Source organism: Caloenas nicobarica, chromosome 9 (genome assembly GCF_036013445.1).
Source record: "Caloenas nicobarica isolate bCalNic1 chromosome 9, bCalNic1.hap1, whole genome shotgun sequence".
NCBI classification, from domain to species: domain Eukaryota; kingdom Metazoa; phylum Chordata; class Aves; order Columbiformes; family Columbidae; genus Caloenas; species Caloenas nicobarica.
In genome coordinates, this window is record NC_088253.1 from 19,653,938 (window position 1) to 19,676,158 (window position 22,221).

The 22,221-nt window shown below is 44.3% G+C and overlaps 1 protein-coding gene across 1 annotated transcript in view; it reads left to right on the plus strand.

The window, feature by feature from the left end:
* CMIP (c-Maf inducing protein) overlaps window positions 1-22,221 on the plus strand; it is a 132,697-nt gene that overhangs the window by 83,939 nt on the left and 26,537 nt on the right. Inside the window, exons 4-7 of the mRNA XM_065640783.1 lie at window positions 14,518-14,679; window positions 15,867-15,908; window positions 18,769-18,831; window positions 20,257-20,337. Of these exons, the coding sequence (XP_065496855.1) occupies window positions 14,518-14,679; window positions 15,867-15,908; window positions 18,769-18,831; window positions 20,257-20,337 (348 nt within the window). The remainder of the gene's footprint in view (window positions 1-14,517; window positions 14,680-15,866; window positions 15,909-18,768; window positions 18,832-20,256; window positions 20,338-22,221) is intronic.

The window sequence follows — 22,221 nt, forward strand, 5'->3', positions numbered from 1 at the left end:
GTTGCCCTTTCTAGGTCTAGGCTGGATACAGGGGTGACCAACCACTTCTGTAGGGGATGGATACAGCTCAGCTTGGCTTGGGACTGGTGTTTTTGGGACACGCACAAATAAGCAAATATGTACCCTTGGCATTTTCCCAGACAGTATCCGTCGTCGTTGTTGCTTGCTTATATGTTGCCGTCTTTAGGCTAAGGACTTTCTGTGTATTTGTATAGTGCCTAGCACATAGAGGTACCATCCGCTGTAGTCAACACTGAGTCGTACTACGCCGTATTAGTCATTAAAAGACCTGCTTGACTAATTTAGTATCATGTTGCACTTGAATTAAAAAGGACAGAAGTGGTGAGGTCTTCTCCTAGGGTCTTTAGATCTTCTCTTGTGATCCAGAGTACAGGTATATGGTTTTTTGGGGGGTGCCCCTGAAGGTTATGCAGAGCATGCGGCATTTCTTAGCATGCTTGATAGTCAACTCTGAACATCGCCCTCATCGTGGGATGTGGGTTGCTTGTGTTTTCTAGTTAGCTGAATGATGCAGCAATGAAACATGTCAGTTGATGGCCTTTGGGGGAATGTCCTGAATTGACAAAATACAGAAAGACCTAAGTCTGCAGTAAAGCGTGAAGCGTGATTCAAGCTGAGTTTTGTGTGCCTCTGACCTGGATCTTCTAGGCAGGCTTGTTTATACCTTGGCTTTCCTACTGATGCTATTAACCAGTCCTCAGCTGTCCCCTAATGAGTAGTGCTGCCTCATGAGAGGTTTTACCCATCTGTGGACAGTGCAAATGTGTTAATTGTAGAATTGTTTAGACTGGAAAGGACCTTTGAACATCATCTGCTCCTCTCCCCACCCACGCTGCCCTTCTCCTCACTCAATGCAGGGTAAATTTTGAAGTTGTACAAGGTTGCTGAGAGTCCGTACAGCCAAGCTGGGGACCCCCAAGCCAGGCACAATATTCATGTGTGGTGTCACAGTGCTGAGCAGAGGGGAGCATTCGGCTCCCCCGTCCCGCTGTCCGTGCTCATGAAGCCCAGCACACGTATGCACCCCTGACTTGCAGTCGACAATACATTACCTTTGGTTTAAAATTCATTTTCTACACAGATGCCGTGTTTTGATTCCTACGAATTGGGAAACTGGAACAATGCTGTCGTTTGGGATTTGCAAACATTTTCAGTTGAATGCTAAACCAAGTAATGTCGGCCTTCATTCAAAAACTTTAATTTTGAATTAATATGTCCCTGTTTCTCATAGAGATTGTTGTATCTGTGTCTTCAAGAGACAGATACTTCCATGCACAAGCAGTCCTATTGATTGCAAAGGGAGGTATATATACATATTATATATATAGTCATACTTGACCTGAATGATGATACGCTCTCTGGTCTTTACTGTGTCTAGATTGTGAATTCCTTGCCCCTTAGTACCGAATACTTTTTTATACAATAGCTGTGGGTGAATATCAGTTTTTGTATCTAACCGTGAAAGTTCAGAGGGAGTTATTTTTCTGGGCTTTAAAACTGCAAAGAATTAAGTTGAGAGAAACTGTTCTCGAAAGTGTGGTAAAGCCTTCCTTGTGTAAAGCACCTTTACAGTTTTGTCACCATGGTAATGATTAAAAATAGTGCTGATACAGGAGTGGGGCTTATATAGAATTTAAATGATGACATTAAAGAAATTTATAGCCTTAAAATCTCGGTAAGTCATGCCTTAAAACTATGAGATCAGGAAAAAATCATAACGGTTATGGTTAAAAAGGCCCATGTCTGCCATTTGTATTTAATCACCTAATTTATGATTTGAGAGATGGAACAGCCATGTGCTGTTCCACATAGTGAAAATAGTATTCAAAGAGCTCAGTGGTTCTTTGGAGTGGTACTTCTGGACTTCAGACCCTCTCTTTGGTGGTTACACAGCACAGGTGACTGTAATTGTCTTGGCTGTTTCTTTGCTTTTTTTCTAGCTGAAAACCTGAGATATTTTCACAGAACACAGAAGTTCACATTTTGTGCGATTTTGAGGTGAAACAAGAAATAATTATCACACAATTAGGCCAGCAACAGGGTTTTTTTCTTTTCTGTGTATTTTTTGTTTTTCCTTTTGTGTCTGTATATGAGTCAATAATATGTTGATGGGAGTCTAAACTGTGGAATTAAGTTTTGCGTTTTGAATCCTCAGGGCCTTGAAAGCATTGTGGGCTTTGACAGCACACGACTTTCGGAGGAGCAGGTTTCTTGCTTTGATGGATAAAAGGCAGACCACAAGATTTTGGCTTGTGGTTTTACTCTTCCCATGGAATACACAGGTACCGGTTGTGGAAGACCATGAGCAGGTTTTTCAGGTAGCCAGAGTCTCTTCTCTGCAGGACTTTGAGCATCCTGATGGAGTTTCAGACTGGACTTCATACTTCGTAGGGAACATATTCGGGTTCCAAGTGGTGTGTTGATGGATCTGTGTTGCCAAGAAGAGAAGCTGGTACCAGCTAGAGCTTTCTAGAGAATGCAGTGAGACTAAAAATCCATATATTGGCATTTTTCAGTTCCTGACGCACCTCGTGGTGATGTTTACTGCCAAGATTTGTTCTTTGGTATTTGAAAGGTAATGAGAAATGCAGCTGTGTCTGCCTGCATGGGGCTCTCCAGTGACATCCCGCTGCTCTTCATGTGGTGCTTGATGATACCGCCCGGTCTATAGTCTGAACAACCTCACTGCAAATTCAGGAGTACATCACAGAAATCTTGTCATACTTAGAGCCTTTTATTTCCATGTTTATTTTTTGTAGTTAAGTATTCTCTCCTACAACTTTTTTTTTTTTTTCTTAAGATGTCTCCATGAGCACATGAAGTCCATTTTCCTGCATGAGTTTGATCAATCTCGGGCCATCTGTTATCAGAAGCCACTTGAAAATTTTTGGCCTTGTTTTCCGTTTCTGAAATCTCAGTTTGCAAGTGGTGATGGTGCTGTCGCAGCAGAAAGGCATTGATCTTGCTTTGGGAAGTGGAAAAGAATAGATGAAAAACAGACAAGATGTTGACAGAACTGGATCGAGACAGAAGTTTTTTTCTTTCATTTTTTAAATTAATCGCTCATGATGTTTTAAGAACTTGGTACGGGCAGAGTGGTTAGGGTTTTTTTTAAGCTTTTACTGCCTTTGCATTAGGAAAATACCTCACTCTTTCAGAGGAGCACTGGAGCAGGTTCCTCCCGTAAGGCCCGTCTGCAGCAGCGGCAGCTGAGCTGTGTCTGTGCTCTGTGCTGGCTTAACACGAATCAGTTTAAATCTGGGAGCTGTGTACCCTGTCAGCACAGCACTTTGTCCAGCTGGAAGAGTCTCTCGGCAGCACGCTGAGATGCCAGCCTGGATCCGAGCTGCTGCTCTGCCCTCGCCCACCCATACGCACGATGGTTTCTATACCCGTAGCTGCCTCCTGCATTGCCAAAACAGGCTTTTTTTTTCTTTTTTTTTTTTTTTCTTACGAGGTAGAACTCAAGCCAATTAAATGGCCTAGTGATGAAATCTGAGTAGAAACTAGATAGTTATTTTCTATCTTGCTTTGGCTAAGTCAGGACCAGCTCTAAATTTCCCCTTCTAGACTTGGATGCTGTCCTGTTCAAACTAATATTAGGTCTGAAGATAGAGGGGTGTCAAAAACAGCTGAATAAACAGGTCGGCTTGTTATTGTGTACTTAGGTCTCAGCTCTGAAGAGGAGTAAATACAATCGCTGGAGTGTGTTGCTTCTCAGGAATGCTGATCTGCTGGCCAAGAGAGATCCTTGGTTTTTGTCCTGGCAAATTGCTTCTCTGCATTATTCCAGGGCTGACCTTATGGCTAATTCTTTGCAATTCAGGACTTCCAGGTCACAGTGACCACTAGTTTCACCAAATTACAACTTCTCCTTTATAGCTGTCATAATATAGAGCTGCACCAAAATTAGTCTCTCGTTCAGCTTCCTAGCTGCAGAAAATTCTGGTTTTAGGAGATCTCTCATGAAGACAAAACAAGACTGGCAGTATTTCCCAGGAGTGTAATTACGCTCCTCACACGATGCATTGGGTGTGAAAGCCTGACTCTGGGAGCTGACACGTGCTAAGTGCCTTGTTAAGCTGCTGTCTTGGGGCCCAATTCTGCACTCAGGATGTTGTGAGGACGCTGGGTGTCAGAAGACCTACGTGAGCCTGAAGGAACAAAGGGGATCTAAGTGTTGGTTTGAATTTCTCTTTCCCTTCTTGCACAGTTTTATCCTTACATTTCTCCTAATGTAAGTGGTGTGTTGAGTGCATCGTAGTATATATGATGTATTAGAGAATTATAAAACTGTTGCTAATACCCACAGAAACCTGGAACAGTATGTTGCAGGTATCACAGCCTGTATTCTCTGCCCTAGCTCTTGCTGTAAGTCACGTCTTCAGTTTGTCTGTCACACCTCCTTGTCTTTTTTTCCCCAGAGTAGTGATTACTTCAAAATTAGAAAAAAAAAGTATCAGGAAACAATGCTAGTAAAGTATGCCCTTTATTGCCCTGTCTTCATTCAGAAGCTGTTGCATCACAGCTATTTACCATAACCTGGTCTCTGGTTCTCTTTACTGTTGTATTTAAGATTGGAACACTAGATGAGCCTGTGTGACCAGAGGCAAGATCCATCAAGGACAACTGGGGCTGTTGTGAGTGACTTATTTGCATTTGTCAAGGGGTTCTTGCCTGGATTAGCAGTCTCAGTAGCACCCCAGTGATCCCCGATCCCCTGTGAGGAAGCCAGATTTGGGATCAGAAAACTGAATGCTGCAAGATTTGATTTGGTCCTGCACGTCACGCAGCATTTGTACAGAGGAGAAGGGAAACAAGCAAATTGCAGAGATTCAGTGGCATTTTGAGGAGCTAAAGAGCTGCAGGAAGTGTGGGGTTTTCTGCCGATGTGGTGCAATAAGATGTGATGTGAAAACACGGAACAAAGTGATGGGACTATGCCAGATGCAAATGCTGCTCTGAAATCTCGTGTCTCCCTGTGAGAAACTGGGAAATTAAGAGCTCCAAAGCCCAGTGATCTGAAGACAGAAATACCCTGCTTTTCTGAAGTCCCTTTTAAGATGCTTGCAAGCATCACATCAGTATCCAGGATCTGTGCTTTCCCTAAGGCTCTGCAGCAGCTTTCTGACACAAACATGTTCCTCGAGCCGTGCACATCTCTCTTGCTGACGACATTGATGATGCAGGTGCACAAGAGAGAGAAGCCAATTTCAAAGCCATTTATGGTGTTGAAGTGCTAGAAACTCAGCAAAATAACATACTTGCCAAGGAGGAGAAAGTGAAACAGGTGGGTAAACGTCCACTTGGAAGGTTTTGCTGACTGGTGAGACAGGAGGAGGGCAGGAAAAGCTGAGAGTGCTCATTGCTAGCAGTGGAGAGTAATAAGGAGAAGGGATGACGTGGCTTTCTAATCGGGTTTGCATATCTGGGAAGAAATAATTGCTTTGTGTGCTACTTAGTGCTACCTAATCTTACTGGCATTTCCCGGAAAATAGAAGGGGAGTGGATTCTTTTTCAGGGATTATATTTTGTTGACAGTTACTGCAATGTGTAGCATTAGTAGCCACTTAATCCCAATTTGAGGTGCTTTCTCTGGTGGCAAATTCTTCTGATCAGAGTTCCTACGTGCCTGAAATTACCGGCATGGGTTTTGCAGCCTTGCAGATGGGGCAGTGTCCTGTTTTCCCGGTGATGACCAGCCCTCTCGTGCCCGGGTGGGATCTGGAGGCTGTCGTGTCAGCGTGGGGGCATTTCTGTGTGTCAGGTACGCTGCCTGGCTGTTCTTCACCATGGCCTTGCACGCAGCTTTTTCTTTAGCAGACCCGGTCAAAGTGCAATGACGATAAGATTGCGCGTGGTTTTTCCCCCACACGCTATCTCCTCTCTGCAGTGGCAAAGTCATTTATTCCCGGTGCAGGCTGAGAGCTGGTGGATGTCAAGGACCAGGCTCCACAGACACAGCCATCATGTGTGGAATATGAAATGTAAAAGTATTAGCAACCTGGATCGGTTCAGCTTGGTGTCAGAGGCATTCTGTAACGCAGTCAGTAATGTTAGGTCTCTGCACAGAGAAGCACACAGCAAGGACCACATCTAGGTGGCAGTTAAAGGGCTTTCTGCTTTCTGTTTGCACGCTAAACTCCCCAGTCATACAGGGTCTGCTACAGTTTATTTATTTAATACTCCTCTCCCCCACCCCCACATACTGCAATGCAGTTAGTCCACTGAAGGTTTTGGAAGGTGTGGAGTGTATATGGTACACATTCCTGCTTTTCATCTAGTAGTCTACTCTTTTTCTTAATGGAACGTGATTTTGCTGACTCCAGCTCATGCTGCATAATCTCAAATACAAGAGCACGTCAGACTCACACCCCTCTGGAAAGTGTGGGTTGTGCCAGAACACCGAGATCCCGACGTCCAGACAGTGTCCGTGTTGAGCATTTGCTGCTCCAGAGAAAAAGGCTGAAAATGCTGCAGCAGCGAGGTCCTGCGAGAGGAGGAGGTGGTTGTGCCCAAACGTGGTCGAAACCTTCGCTCTGAGTCCGAGGCTGTTAAAGTGCTGTAGATCAAGCAGAATATGTGGCTCCTGCTGTAATTGTGTGAGTCCAGCTACCTCTATGTGAAGGGGTTTTTTTCACTCATCCTGCATAAGAGTTTAAAGCAACTCAGGAGCGTTTGTAAACCCCACCAGCCTGCAGTTAGGGCAGATCTTTCTTGTATAGGTAGGACAACTGTGGTGTTCAACTGTGTTGAAGTTGTTGAAGTTTTTCACAGAATCACAGAATGTTAGGGATTGGAAGGGACCTCAAAAGATCATCCAGTCCAATCCCCCTGCCGGAGCAGGAACACCTAGGTGAGGTTACACAGGAAGGTGTCCAGGCGGGTTTTGAATGTCCCCAGAGAAGAAGAATCCACAAGCTCCCTGGGCAGCCTGTTCCAGTGTTCCGTCACCCTCACTGAGAAGAAGTTTCTTCTCAAATTTAAGTGGAACCTCTTGTGTTCCAGCTTGAACCCATTACCCCTTGTCTTACTGTTGGTTGTCACCGAGAAGAGCCTGGCTCCATCCTCGTGACACCCACCCTTTATATATTTATAAACATTAATGAGGTCACCCCTCAGTCTCCTCTTCTCCAAGCTAAAGAGCCCCAGCTCTCTCAGCCTTTCCTCATAAGGGAGATGCTCCACTCCCTTAATCATCTTTGTGGCTGCGCTGGACTCTCTCCAGCAGTTCCCTGTCCTTCTGGAACTGAGGGGCCCAGAACTGGACACAATATTCCAGATGAGGTCTCACCAGGGCAGAGTAGAGGGGAAGGAGAACCTCTCTGACCTACTAACCACCTCCCTTCTAATACACCCCAGGATGCCATTGGCCTTCTTGGCCACAAGGGCCCAGTGCTGGCTCATGGTCATGCTGCTGTCCACCAGCACCCCCAGCTCCCTTACCCCTACACTGCTCTCTAATAGGTCATTCCCCAACCTATACTGGAACCTGGGGTTGTTCCTGCCCAAGATCAAGAGGAAAAGGTGTGTGACTTTTGCTTAAAAATACCCAAGACAACAAAAAACCCCCACCCAAATGGACAACATATGCCTGTGGACAACATATTTTAAAATATCTCGTCTTTTGGGGAGATATTACATGGGATTTGCAACCCAAGATTGCAGCTGTGTTTCTACCAACGCTTTTTGCAAGTAAGGAGTGGCCTGTGCTTCTGCTAGAAACCTATCTGCAGTCACAGTGAAATTCCGCATAGCCAAAGCAACATTAAAAACAAACCCCAGCTTGGCTCCGATACGAAAAATACGGAACAGCAGTTGCTGTGTGCAGGATGAAAACTGAGGTTTTGCCAACCTGAAGTGTAAAGCTGGTGCTGGAACTGGGGCCTGAAGAATGGGAGTGTTTGCCAAAAGGAAATGGAAGCAGGGATGGAGCATTTCGGGGAATGCATCAATGTCATCTGTGCCAAAAAAACCTCTCCCCTGTGGACAGGTCTGATTACGATAGTAACCGCGTTATCCCATGCAAAGTGCAGCTGGAGCCACAGTTGGCCTTTTTGTGTTTTCTAGCTGGGGAAACGACGTCTCGAACGCGGGAGCAAGGGAGAGCTGGGTGTGGATAGGCCAGCTGTGTTCTGCATCTCAGTAACCAAAGGGCTGTGTGCAGGGATCTGAGAGGAACGCAAGATACCAGCAAAAACAAAGCCCAGTTTCTCTGCTTGGTAGTGGGAAGGTGTGCCCTCCCTGCTTAGGGGGCTAGAAGGAAGCCAAAGTTTTTGAGTTGGCTTCAATTTTTGGAGGCACACAGACAGTATTTGCATGCAGGTTTGTCTTCAGTGGAGCCCAAACATTTAAGATCTGCCTGCCCAGTGTTTTTGGTTTTCTTTTTCTCTTGGATTGAATATCCTTCCTTTCCCATCCTCTCATCCTCCTTGGCTGCTGAAGGATATGTTTGCAGGAGTCTTGAGTTGATCAGAGAGCAGAAGCCCAGAAGGATGGTCAGTCAGGTGACAGCTGTGTGTAAAGGAGGTGGAGATTATATATTTTTTTATATATATATATATATATATATATGTATACACAGATATATAATACCCTTCAGGAGCAAGTTCTTCAGTGCATTAGCATCACAGCTGCCCAGTGTCACGCTGGGTGGTGGGCGAGGAGGCTGCCCTGTGAGCCCCCTCATTCTGCTTCCACTTTGCAATTCCCTTGGTCCAGGCAGAAATGTGTTTCATCCGTGTTTTGTCCTTTTAAAATTCTGTTTATTTCAGCATTCTTTTACTTTGCAGTGGTACTGTCCCAGTGGTATCTGGGCAAAGGACAAACTCTGTGCCCGTAGGAAGTGTCCGCGTGGTTGTTCCACCTTGTGCATTAGTAACAGCTGAACCCACGTCACCACTTGCTGAACTCGTTGAACTCTGTCGGCTTTGAAACGGTGCCGATCTGAGTGTTTGGGGGTTCTTGCCTGGATTAGCTGAGATCTTGAGCAAGGTGGTAGACACTGGTGGGAAAAAAAATAGATGAATGAATGTAGAGTGAAAATGGGGGAAGACGTTGTGATGGGGAAGCACAGCATCAGGGTATCAACATTCAATTGCTACGGCCCCAGCGCATGTCGGTGGTGCTGTTACTGAGGGGTGCCACGATCTAACGATCAGCATGGAGGCCTGAGAATCTGAAGACCTCAGTTCTGCTCTGATCCTGGCTTGTCGTATGACCTCAAGGAAATCACCTCAGTTTTCTTGCTCTGTTTCTCCTCCTTGCCTTTAATCATCAAGAATGTGAGCTGCTCAAGGCAGATACAGTCACTTGATAAACTCATTCACAGAACAGATTCCTGGGTGCCCATCTCAGTGCAATAACTAATGGTGATTTTGTCAGAGTAATTTTTTATATGAATTGGCAAAAGACGAAGTCTAGCTTATAACACTTCCCTCTAGTTCTCTGGCCTGTGGCAAGGAGCCTCAACCGAGGTGACTGCATTCGGAGGAGCAACCAAAGCAGAGAAGTTGATGCACTTCAGCATTTAGCACTGAGTAAAGCGAAAAATGCAGCAAACCTGAAAACATGGCAGAGTGCAAAATGTTGCTGCTGCTGTTTTGCAGCTATTCTAGAGAGCAGCACATTAGTCTTTGTGTGTAAAATCTTCAGAAGGTCGTGAGCAGTTTGATTACTGCAGCATGAGCAGTCTGAAGTCCCGAATTTGGAAAATGTCTTATAGTCTCCTCCCGGCCCCAGTCCTTTGCCTGGAATGGAACTTCTTATAGATTTAGTGTTTTCAGGTAAGTTGTTTTTTTTCTTCAAATTGTCAAAAGTTGCAGGCAGGAACTTAGTTCAGAAGGCTTTCAGTGGATCCACCTGGTGATTTAAAGCCATCTCTGGCTATCAGGGAAACTTCTGTTAGCAACGAGCTACGCATTTTTCAGAATACCATGAATTAAGTGGTGCCTGCTAGAATTAAAAGCAGAATATGGATCTAGCTGAGTTCTGGGGATGCCATGCTGCCTTTGTTTTGATGATGGTAACAAGTTAATAGACAAAATGCCAGCAGGTGGTGCTCAAGAATACATGGTACAGCTCCTGGCCCATGTAGGACAAACCAAGCAACTCTTCCTGTTTCTTGTTACGCAGCTTTTTAACAAAATGTTCTGCTGCAGTGGAGAAAACCGTTCTGGTGTCTGCTCTCGGTGGTTTTTTTCCTCTGTACATTTGCATCTAGCAAGAGGCACCTCCGTTTTACATAAGTGCCATCGACATTAAACTGTAACTCTAGCTTGGCTCAGCCATGTCTGCAATGAGCTGGGGAGGACCTCTGTGCGGGAGCTTGACCTTTCCCCTTTTCCCTTTTGCTGGAATTGCCCTCGTTGCTCAGCAAGAAATAAACAATTGCTGGCACACACAACCTTCAGAGTCAGCGTACGTTCCTGCAGGAGCTGTAGCTTCTCCAATAAAGAAGCAATTAGTTGCGTGCTGTTGTGCGGTGAAAGGCTGAAGGGCAGAGAGCTAGAATTTAACAGGCTATTCTGGACTAGGGTTGGTAATTTTACTTATTTATTTTTTTTTAATGTAATGGAGAGATAGTACTTGCTGATGGGCAGACAGCTTCTCAAGAGTATAGAATGTTTCCTGGCCACCAGTAGCAAAGCAGGGATGAAATTTGGTTATCAGCAGGGCTGACTTCATCCTGCCCTGTGTGGATCAGGTGCACCAGCTGCTTTAAGATGTTCCCAACATGAAAGGTCTTGCTAGGGCTGATAGAGGCACTCGTTCCGTGCCTTCCCGTTTTGTGCATTAGAGTCCATTTTTCTTAGATGTCAGCTACATCAGTGTTATCACTCTTGTCCAAGGAAGTGGTGTATGAGCAAGGGCTACAGGATGAGGCCATTATGGGCTAGAAAAACATACTAAGATGTTACTTAAAAAAGCAGAAAGTTTCCTAGGCTCTCCTGAACTTTCTGTTCAAAGCAGCGTTTAGAAACTTGTGAGCACTGATGGGAAAACCACTGCTTACAGATTTCTGTCGCAATTGCTTGCTTAATAAGTCTGGAAAAGTAGTTTTTCACATGGACTTCAATTCCTCCTCCTCCTTTAAAAGAGGATTCAGACTTAGGCCGTTGGGTTTCTGCAAGACTTAATTAATTAGAGTGATTTGAGAATGAAGGGTGCCCTGTCAGTGTCACTTGTTCCCCGTGCTGCTTCTTCTGGGTACTTATTAAATTCGGTGGTTTTACTTTTAAAGTCAGCATAGCAACTTTTTGGAACAACGCTAGCCATGTGGTTCTGGCTAGTCAGTAATGAGGAGGGTCAAATTCCAAGTTGGCATGTATTATTTTCACTCCCATAAATTGGAGGAGCTACTGCTTTTAGTGAAATCCCAGTGAAACTGGATTCCCAGCCCAGTGTTTTTCTTGCACGCGCTATTCGTGATAAATGTTGTGTGAGTGTTTTCAGCAACTGAAGGCATCTTTTACACCTACATCCAGGGGGAACGAACTCCCGGCGTGTGTTGGCAGCCCCGTTCTCCGATACGGGTCTTTACCCGGCAGCTTTGCTTTTAAGCTCATGAGTGATTGTTTCTCCTTGCTCCGGAGTTGGCGCAGGTAGAATAGAGCAGATGGCTGGGTGTTGGCTAAGTGCTTGCTGATACCCAGCAAATCGCTTCTGTAACCGACCGATAGGTTTCAGGCTTTAATTGAGGCTTTCAGGAAGGCGCTCGACAGTGAAAAGCGTTCTGCTGAAAAAAAGCAGCAGCGTAACCACGGGCAAAGGTTCAGGAGAGCAGAGTTCAGCCCTCTGGGGGATGGCTCCTCTGTTTAGTTATTTATTTATTTTCTGCTACTTTCCCACCACCACTGTAATGTTGCCTGCAGATTGCAGCTCAGTATATCGGCGTGGCGCAAACCTTTGCGCTGAAAACGCAAAGCGGAGACCGATAAGTTGGGGTTTTCTGCTTGAGGTGGGCTCAGCCTGTCTGCAAAGGTGCCGTCCCCTGATGCTCCCCCTGGCACTGCCTGCTCTGAGCAGCAGCTTTTGCAGGGAGTGCAGCTCCTGCTTTTTCTCTGACGTACGTCAGCACCATCAGAATTTTAATTTTTAAAGGGCATCTCTAAAAGGGAAAGGGAACCTCTTTTGCTCCTCCCTCCCCAAGCAAGAGCGGATTTGACAGCGGAAGAAAGTTATTTGTGGTGGGGTTGTCTGAGCAGCGTCCTGTTGGGCAAGAGGGTTTTCTTCAGCAGCCCCGAGGCTGGAGAAGCTGCTCCCCGAAATCACGTTACAACTCGCCCAAGTCAGGGGCAGCCCGGAGCTGCTCAATACAATAATCTGCTGGTCTAACTCTTGCGCTCCCCTCACCCCAGCTTTTTATCCAGCTTTGAGTTTGATTTCTTCATATTACAGGACCAAGGAATAAACTTCAGCATGGGAAATGTATCTGTTGAGCTGGCTTTGTTTAGTGTCCTCGATTAGTCAGAAAGGGGTTGCTTCGAGTTACAAAGCTGCCTGGTTGGCTTTGAAGTTTAGATTTTATTTAATGCTGGAGTGGGTGTAACAGAAAGACCCTAAAAAAAAGGCACTACATGAGTAAGAGAAATGAAACTCTATGATTCAGGTTTCCTAAAGAGTCCAAGAAATCTATGATGATGGTAGAAGCAGTGCTGGTAGTTTAAAAACACTGGTGGACCCTCTGTGCCCCAAGGAGCTCAGAAGTAGAAAGATTTTTGCTCAGTTCTGAAATCCCAAACACATTCGATAGTGTCCACAACGTGTTTTTATGTTCCTTTAGCTTTTCAGTGGCTTAAAATGCACTGAAAGCGTGAACTACTGCCAGTGTGCCTTTGTACTTGCATGAATTTAATTAAAAAGATAATTGGATTGCTTTATCAGCCTTTACATGTCAGTCCGGTGCCACCCTCTTCCCCCGCCTCTAACAACGCTGACAAACCCAAGGCATCTGAAATCCGTATTTTTCTGCATCATTCTCTTCTCCCGCGTTTCAGACAGGGTACAGAGGTGCTGTGTTTTCTGTTGAGCATGAGACGTGCTGCCCCGGTGGGAAGGACGCAGCTGATGAGCAGAGCCAGCCCGTTCGGGGGGTTCCTGCAGGGCTGCCCTGTGCGAGCCCAGGGGGAAATGCCACGTAGCGGCAAAGCTCCAAAGCGAAACAAAGCAGACGGACCCACTGCGAAGTCCTCTGCCTTTGTTACACTGATGACGTGCAGCCCAAATTGTGCAGCTGAGAATCTGCAGGCTGCACGACACGGGCAGTTTTTGTGCATTCCCTGGAAATACTGCTGAGGGACGTAAGACCCATTTTTAGTGCAAAACCCTTATGTTTTCACGTAAACAGAGAAGTGCCCAGCACGCGTTGTTTAATAAACCCAAGGATGTACCCAGGCTCCTTGACATCCCTTGGACCAGAGAACCAGGTTCACACACAGAGAGGAGCGGGAGGGCACGTGAACGGAACCAAATGTTGCAGGGCTGGCGCTTGTTCCCATCCGACAGCACAGCCCCATCGCTGCCCGTCCCGCTGCCCTCCTTGGCAAACTTCTCCCGGTTCCAGTGTTCGCTGCGTGGTGTTTTCAGGAGCGGCATTTTAATGCTCGTCATCATTTCCCTGAACTTCTAGAGTTTCATCAAGCCACCTCTGGGGATTTGGGAGGGTGGGTTTTTCTCTAAAGAAATACTATTTATAATACAAACCAGCCTCAATTCCCGTCATTTGTGGCAACGTGGCTGCCGAGGAGGTAAGAATTGTCTTTTGCCTATCCAGCTGGTCTGGGGACATGGCAATCAGTGAAATAGCTTTGGCATGGCCAGAAGGAATGGGGGGCATGCAGGGGATGGGGGCAGATGGGATTAGGGAGTCAGGAATGCTTTTCTTGAGAGTAGAAATGCTGTCGCGTGGAGGACGTGGAGACTTCACAAGTTTGTTTCTGTCACAGCTGGAGGGTGGCAACACAACTTTTCAGGATCCTTCAAGACAGAAGAAGCAGCCTGTGGGTCTGCTGGAATTTTTCACTTGGAAATTGATTTTAATTAATTCTGAATGTGAATTCACCAATTAGCAATGTAGAATAAAGTATCTGTAGCACGATGTTTTGATGGCCTCTCTCTCACCCTTTCTTAATGACTAAATCCCTTTAAAAGGACCCACAGCTTTGGAAACAGCGCAATACAAGGTATCTTGCCTGAGAAATAAGGTGTTTGCAAGAGGAGATGGTGGAAAGAAAGGTGATCTGGAGTTTTAAAACTTACTTCAAAAAAAGGAAGTCACCGTTTTTCATTGCTTCCACAGAAGAAATTGGTTTAGACGTACGAGGTTGTTGTTTTTTTTTTTTTTCTATTTAAATGTTTTTAGTACAGCTTTTCAGCAAACAGAAAAGGCAAAACTCAAAATACAAAGCAGCCCACTTGACAGTTGCAGGTAGGAAGCACATATCCAGTCAAGGGATTTACAGTGGTGTCAGTGTGACCCTTTCGTTTTTCTTGCAGAAAAAGATTTACAAGTACAAGAAGGTGCTCAGTAACCCCAGCCGCTGGGACGTGGTGTTGAAGGAGATCCGGACGCTGGTGGACATGGCGCTGACGTCCCCGCTTCAGGATGACTCTATTCACCAAGCACCACTGGAGATTGTCTCAAAACTGCTCTCCGAGGTATGAGCTCAGCGGTGCTCCTGCGAGACGCTGCCAGATTTAGACGAGAGACAAACAGTTAAAAGTTTGTGGATGGGTTTTATTTCAAATTGGCCTGCGAAAATTCTGCCTCTGCGTCTGTTCGTGACTTCTGCTGACTTGAATGGAATTTGTGCTTGCTGGGGAGAAGGAGAATTTGACCCATGTTAGGTAGATTTCTAGAAACAAAACAAAACACATTTCTCTTGAGGCTTTGTTGTTGATTATTTATGGTAAATTTATTATGAGTCTGATTCATGTCTTATTTCAAGTTGGTGGTAAAACTCCCTTTGACTTCTGTTCCATTGGCTTTGTTTCCATGACCAATAATTCTTGTAGCAATATGTACATACCAATAAATTCATTGTGCAGCTATTGTATTATTACCAGTTCTGTCAAAGAAAAATATTTTCCTTCTTCAGTGGCATCTATCTTCCTTTTATAGCATCTGTTTCAAATATTTAACTTTTCACGGACAGGAAATGTAATGCCAAGCAGGTTTTTCATGTCTGGGTTCTGATGTGCAAAGATTTGTGATAAGCAAAGAAGTTGCTGGCTATTTCTCTTGCAGTAGGCAAAGATCTTAGCAACTCACAACTTAGTAACCTCTGAATGGATCAACACTGCTGAAAAAGCCAAAGGCAAACTCTAGCATAGGTGGTAGCATAGGTGACTTCCAGTAAATTTATTGGCTTTTCCTGGCTCTGTGTTTGAAGAAGGGATTTCAGGAAACCTGCAGCAGTTAGTTTACTACCAAAAAATTATATACAACACTACAACAATAGTTTTATTAGTTTTTGTAGAAACATACAGCCTGTCTTAAGAAAACATTTTTAAGAAATGTATCACTACCTTTAATTTTCCAACTGATGGAGACCTACTCAAACTCACTCCTGGTGTTTGCATACTCAGCGCTCGTGGTTGGGGTGGCTTGAGTCAATGTGCTGAGGGAGAAATGGAAACTTGCAGAACCCTTCCTAGCAGATAGAATAATATACTACCTTTGTTAAGAGAGTTATTTTAATTCGATTAATTTTGTTGTGAAACTCAGCAATTGCAGTCTTGAGCCTTTCTGCTTGTGTCTGGTGGTAGCTAAGAGGACTGTGAGTGCTGACGTGCCAACTCCAAGTACTCTCTGCTCATTCATTTCTTCTATTCCACTCTTTCAGAACAACAACTTAACCACTCAAGACCATGAGAGCATTATTGTGGTGAGTACCTTTCTGTCAAAATCTGAGGACAAATCTGTATTGTTTGATAATGCTTCTGTTAATGCTTGCCCCTGCCCCAGTGAAGCAGGGCAAATATGAAAGCGTTTCCACCAATGCTGGTAAACATGGGCAGGGTCAAACCCATTTGTTCTACTTTTTTGGTGAGCTTTTGTCCTTCCTCTTCTCTTGTTTCGTAGATGAGTGACAATAAAGTTTCCTTGTCAACTTATTTGAAACAGCACAGCATGTTGAGGGTTGGTCGTCTCCCCGAATGGCTTCCTTACTTGGCTGCACAGTGCAATGTTCATATCTATATATGTACTTTAAATAGTCAAAAAACATCATTTCCAGATGTGCCCTATAAAACCCTTAAGCTTTGTTGTTTCCTGAGGGGCTAATACTACCAAACAGAGAATGTCTCCATTGCTGATGGTATGTGAGCAAGTGATTGTTTTTGTAAGTGTGGATATGTGTGCGTGTCACTGCAGTTTAACCCCCTGCTTATGTGATTTATAAAAATACCACCTTCAACTTTTCACTTTTCTGTAGGTTGCATTTGTTTAGACGCTGAAACAAGTGAATCAAACGGCAGCTCTTTTCCTGTGCAACAAAATGTAAAATCTCAACAATTTATCAGAGAGGTGGAACTTGGTTCCTCATGACTGTAATTGAATTTCAGTCACTGGCATTTTCCGGGAGATCTTCCCAATAATCCAACCTAGAACATCACAACCACCTGATTGTATCACATCTCCGTGACTTTCTGCAAAATGACAAGGTGGCATGTACCCGCCGGGAGGTGTGAATTGTGTTTATCTGCTGCTTAAGTTACCATATTAGCTGGAATCGGTCACTGGGATAAGTTTCTGAAGTGGCATTTGCTTTTCTTTGAGATCTGCTGTAGCTTTCGTTTTGCTCTAGTGCCGCGGGTAATTCAGGCCCCCAGTTACAACTGGTTGTTCTGAGGGAAGAATTTTTTAATACAAGATGTAAGGTGGCCCTGCTGTGAGCAGGGAGGTTGGACCCTGGGGCCTCCAAAGTTCCTTTCAGCCTTTTAATATGTTATTCAGCACTTCTGGGTGATGGCTTCTTCAGTTCAAGTCCTGCCGTTCTGTAGGTTGTGCCCAAACCATTAAGGCCACGGCATTTTCTGGGCTTTCAGAGCTCCCTGCCGTTACGCAGCTAACCTGTGCTATTCTTAGGAAGCATTGCTAATACTGTGTATATATGTAGTATCTTAAAAGTACACAGTGAATTGTCATGCAGATGGAACCAGCTTTCTTTCTCTAGATGGTGCTGGAACAGATCAATGTTACAACCGATGTCTTCCCGGCAAGGAAGGGGAAGCACGTGTTGCCGTAACTGGGCAACGCGAGACAGCGAGTTTCTGCTTTTAACCACAGCACACATAGGGAAATACGGGCTGCTCTCAGTCTCCCCCGCTGATCATACAGGCAGAGCCGTGACCTGCCTGACAACATCTGTTGTCCCTACACTCGGTAAGGACCGGGCCTAAACAATAAAGCTCGTTTTTCTTAGGCTGACAGCCAGGCGGTTACATCTCCAGTGCAAGGATCCTCTGACACGTACCAGACAGGTGTAAACACCTGGGGATTTTGCAATCCGTGGCTCCTGTGGTTCGACAGGTCCTGTATCAAACACTCCAAAAGGTGGATTCAAGGAACATCTTTAGCTCAGGTGTTGGACGGGGTGCGGGGATGTTTCATTCTCACTGAATAGTGTTTCAGTCTCACTGAATAGTGTCTCGGTCTCCACCAGTCCACCATTGCTGGACCGTCACCAGCGTGAGAGTGAATGGTTGCAGCAGGATGGCACAGGATGATGAACAGAAACTCCACAAACGTTATGTGTAACCAAAGCAGATCTTTGCAGACGCGCTTGGGCTTAATTGTCGAAAGTAACATTAATCTTGACTTGCTTGTGTGTGAAAGTGGCTATTGTGAAACACAGTCATTGCAAGCAGGCTTGCCAGGGCTGGAATCCTTAGGGAGACCAGAGGGAGAGCAAAAAAACACAGCAGGCTGCCTTAGTAAAACTCCAGATGCCATCCAGATAAAATATCTGGTGTTCGGTTGCTTAATACAAAATGTCCTAGCTGCTGTGTTTAGCCTTACTTTTAAATGGATACTGGGAATCCCTTTAGCTCAAGACTGGCAAAGCCTGAAGGCACCATCACGTAGAGAGAATTGTTCTAGTACCATTTTCTAATTTACAAGGGAAGTAACAACAGCATAAGTTCATTACACCCTCAGTGGCAGGTATGACCTCTAATGCATTTACTGAGCATAAACACATTGGTTTGCATAGCAACAAAGAAGGAATGGTTGATCTCAACTTTCATGGAGTTAGATTCTTGATTTTGATGAATAGGGTTCTCCAAGGTAAGGACATTGCTGTTACTTCTAGAGAATTGTTTCTCACAAAAAGAGCCTGAACTCTTTTATAAAGAATGTGTGTGTGTGTTTCAGATTTTTCTTTCAGGGAGATGTTATAATTGAAACAGTGAGCCAGATTAATCCTTGCTGTATTACAACCTAAAACAGTTGGTCTGCTCCTGTTTTCATTTAAACCATTACAAAAATTGTACTCCTTTGCTGTGTTTTATGTATTTACACTGGTGTAGTTAAAGCAAAATTTTCCAGAGGATTCCTAACAGAGGTGTGCTTGAGCTTACACATAACCACACAGCCCACCTCTAATTTCTCTATTGATGTTTTTGTCTTTGTTTTTTAAAAGTGAGCTTTTTTTTTTTCCAATTAAATATTTTGCTGCAAAATGCTTATTCCAGATGCAGTCCTCTAATAATTTTTTCTATCTCTTTCTCTTTTCCTTTTTAAAGGCAATTGCACCTTTGCTGGAAAACAACCATCCTCCTCCTGACCTCTGTGAATTCTTCTGCAAGGTATCAGAACAGTTTTGCTTTCTGAAATCTCATAGTTGTAAATGAGTGTAGTTCTTTGCAGAGGTGGTTGTTCTTTTCTTGGACTCCTTACCTCATGCCCAAATTGATTTCTGTTTTTGATCAACAACCAATGATATTGGAATAGTTAACAGCACCATTATGAAAGATAGATCCATGTCCTTAGTAAATCAGACTGCACAGTCCTGATACTCTGTGAGAGTTCGAATCTTCAGACTCCCACACCCCAGTGTGGGTACCAGAGATGTCCCACTGCACGTTCTGTTTAGCTAATGCAAAAAATAATTGGAGTCGCTGTGTTCAGATGTGTTGGTAATGCATAACTCAGCTCTAATGAAATTATGTCACCAGGTAGTGTCAGTGGGAAGATCATAAGGACCCATCCTCTTTCTTGGTAAATCTGTGCTTCCGATGCATTTTGCATCTTTTTCATAAACTTCTGAGTACTTCAGCTTCTGGATTTGAAAATGCAGCTTTTCCTTTAGGCCTGCTTGTGTTTCAGTTTCAATTCTGCTTAAATTTACTTACTAATGACTGGGTACACATTTATTAAACATTGTAGATGCTGCCTGTAATTCCCATCAGCAGCTTCTTCCTGCAGAAATTAAGCCTCTGACTGTTGCATTTTTATAAGCCAGTCTTAGGGTCATATCTGGCCTTGGACTCAAGGTGCTTCTGTTCCTGTGGTTTTTTTGCCTTTGGTCTCTATCAGAGGTGGGCACCTAATTATCTTTACATGTGTGGGATGGGCTGTGTATGGTTGCAGGAAGGGAAATGGGACATGGACTTTTCCTCCTTGTAGATACAGAACTGAAATGGGCAACACTGATGAGAAGGTTCGTGTGTCCTCAAAACTGGCCCTGCCTTGAGCGGGGGCTTGGACCACATGGCCTTCAAAGGCCCTCCCCAACCTAAATTACTCTGACTGGTAGATTATGATTGTGTGTATTATTCTGTGATGGGAGAGTGGCTTGTTGGTGCCCTCCAAGATCCACCACAGGTTTTTAGCTTGGACCCCAAGGAAAGGAGGTTTGTGCCCTTACACTGCCTGTATCTACACATCTTTTTGTCCTCAACCCCTTGACTTCTAAAACTGTTAGCAAGTTTCAAACAAATTTGACAAAATGGGTAGAAGTCCCAAAAGTACTACATTTCAGTGAGTTTTGTGAAGAATAGGGAGTAGAGAAAGGAATTTGGGTAGTTCCTGAGCTCCCATGCTAATCTTCTGTTGGATGCCAGCAAGTCCATAGGAGAGAGCAGTGTCACAAGTACCCTCATCCTAGGAAAAATTAATTTAGCCCTTGGATTTTATTAATCTTGGGATAATCCATGCATGGGGTGTGAAGCCAGAGGAGACCCATCTTCATACTTTCTGCGGCTCACAAAATGACTTGTTGCTCGTTACAGCACTGCCGAGAGCGCCCGCGGTCCATGGTTGTGATCGAAGTGTTCACGCCGGTGGTACAGAGGATTCTCAAACACAACATGGTGAGTGCACTTGGGAAGGAAACTTGGTCACTTTGGAGAAGTTCTACGGTGGGACCTTTCGTAATTAGCAGCTGCTCCATTGCCTGCAGTGAACACAGCACTGCCATATCTGAATCTAACCCCCCAAACTGTGACTGCTGTGTGTAATGGTGTGTTGCTTTATAAATGCAGAACTAATAAGCATTTAGTGGGACTTTGAGAAGCATCTAAGCAAAGCCATGATTTGAGGAACGTTTCTTTTGGCAGCAGTGCCAGCATATGCAGCTCCACCTCTCTCCCACCTGGCTCTTGGCTCCTTATTTACTCCCTGCATGCCATCCTTGTAGTTTTAATGGTTTACACTCAATTAAATAACAAAGTCGGTGTTTAGGGGTTTAGGATTTAGAGCTGAGCCCCCCCAACTCTCTGGATTTCTGTTTTTCCTTAGACTCACATCCAATGAGTTCTTACCTAGTTTTCCTGAATTTACTTATGCTTTTCTGCTATTCTTTTTTCCTTCTCTTTCTAGGAATTGTGTTCTCTCTGATTGTATAATAGTTCTCTACCAGGCTGTCTCTCTTCTCCTCACTGATCAGCTCCTTGCTAGTGATTGAAATAGGAGACTTCCCTGCCAGCTTTGCTCTCCCCACCCATACACCAGATTTTCAACCCCTAACTCTGAAGATATTCTTACATGATCCATATTCCTTTCCTGAGAGAGGTCTAGGTGTTTACCAGCCCTCTATCTGTGGCATATTAAGTTTCCTGCCATGGTTTTAAGCTACATGAAAAAGCTACTTCACAATGCTGTGGCAAAGAGTTATAAATAAATAAAATAAAATATTAAAAGCAATTTAATTGGCTGTGATCACAAGGATGGTTCTTATACCTCTGTAGCTACACAATCAACTTCTTTTCATTAACTGATATAATTTTAGAGACCATCCACTGTCCTATCTGTAGCATGAACCCAGTAGAAAACAGTTTGTATTTCGTATTTTTACAACAGTATTATTATTTAACTCCTTGAGTTTACAGAGCTATGTAGAAAGCCCAAGATGGCAAAAAGGTCGTATTCCTGGCTCTGTGCCTGCACTGTGCAGACATGTAAACATTTCTGAATATTCTGCAGTGTTCAATTAAATATTCTGTAAATGTTATTCTTGGATTCTGGACTGATTTTTTTAAAGCATCCAGAGCTCTAGAGGGGTCTCAAATAAAATCTAAATGCATAGTGTAATGCTTGTATTTGGTTAGCTTCAGAGAATTGGGTATATTTACCATACTTAACATTTGCAGATTGAAAATCAACATGTCTGCACCGCAGTGTGTAGTCAGAGAATTTACGGTGTCATATATTAATTGGAGTGGATTTGGGCACTTTACTGCTCTCCAGGGACTTCTGTACTGAATAGTCTTTTAGAGAATGTGTGCGTGTGTGCATGTAAATAAAGTTACCCTTTAGGAGGGCAGGGTTGTTGGCAGTAAACTGCCCAACCTTAGGAGGCCCCATGCAATTCAGGGTGCTCAGACTGAGCTGTGTGTTCCCACCTTTGCCACTAATTTGCTCTTTGCTAAGTTTATGACAAGTTTTGTTCCACAGTTTCCCACCTGTGAAATGGGGAAAGAGCTCTTCATTTGTGTATCAGTTTGAAATCTCAAAAGAACAAGGGTAGATTTTGTCTTGCTGATGCTATGGGTTCCATGCAGGACTGGAGACTGTTGTGTGCGGAGTTGTTTGGGGAGTGCTCAGCAACCTCTCTGCACCTTTGGATTGCAGCTGCTTGTAGGCTCAGCCCAAACGTTTGAATATAAGCACTATCGTTGTTTTTTTTTTTTGAAGCAAATATTGATAATGTGTATTGTTGTGTGCCCTGTGTCAGGGCATTGTGTTATGTTTAGAGA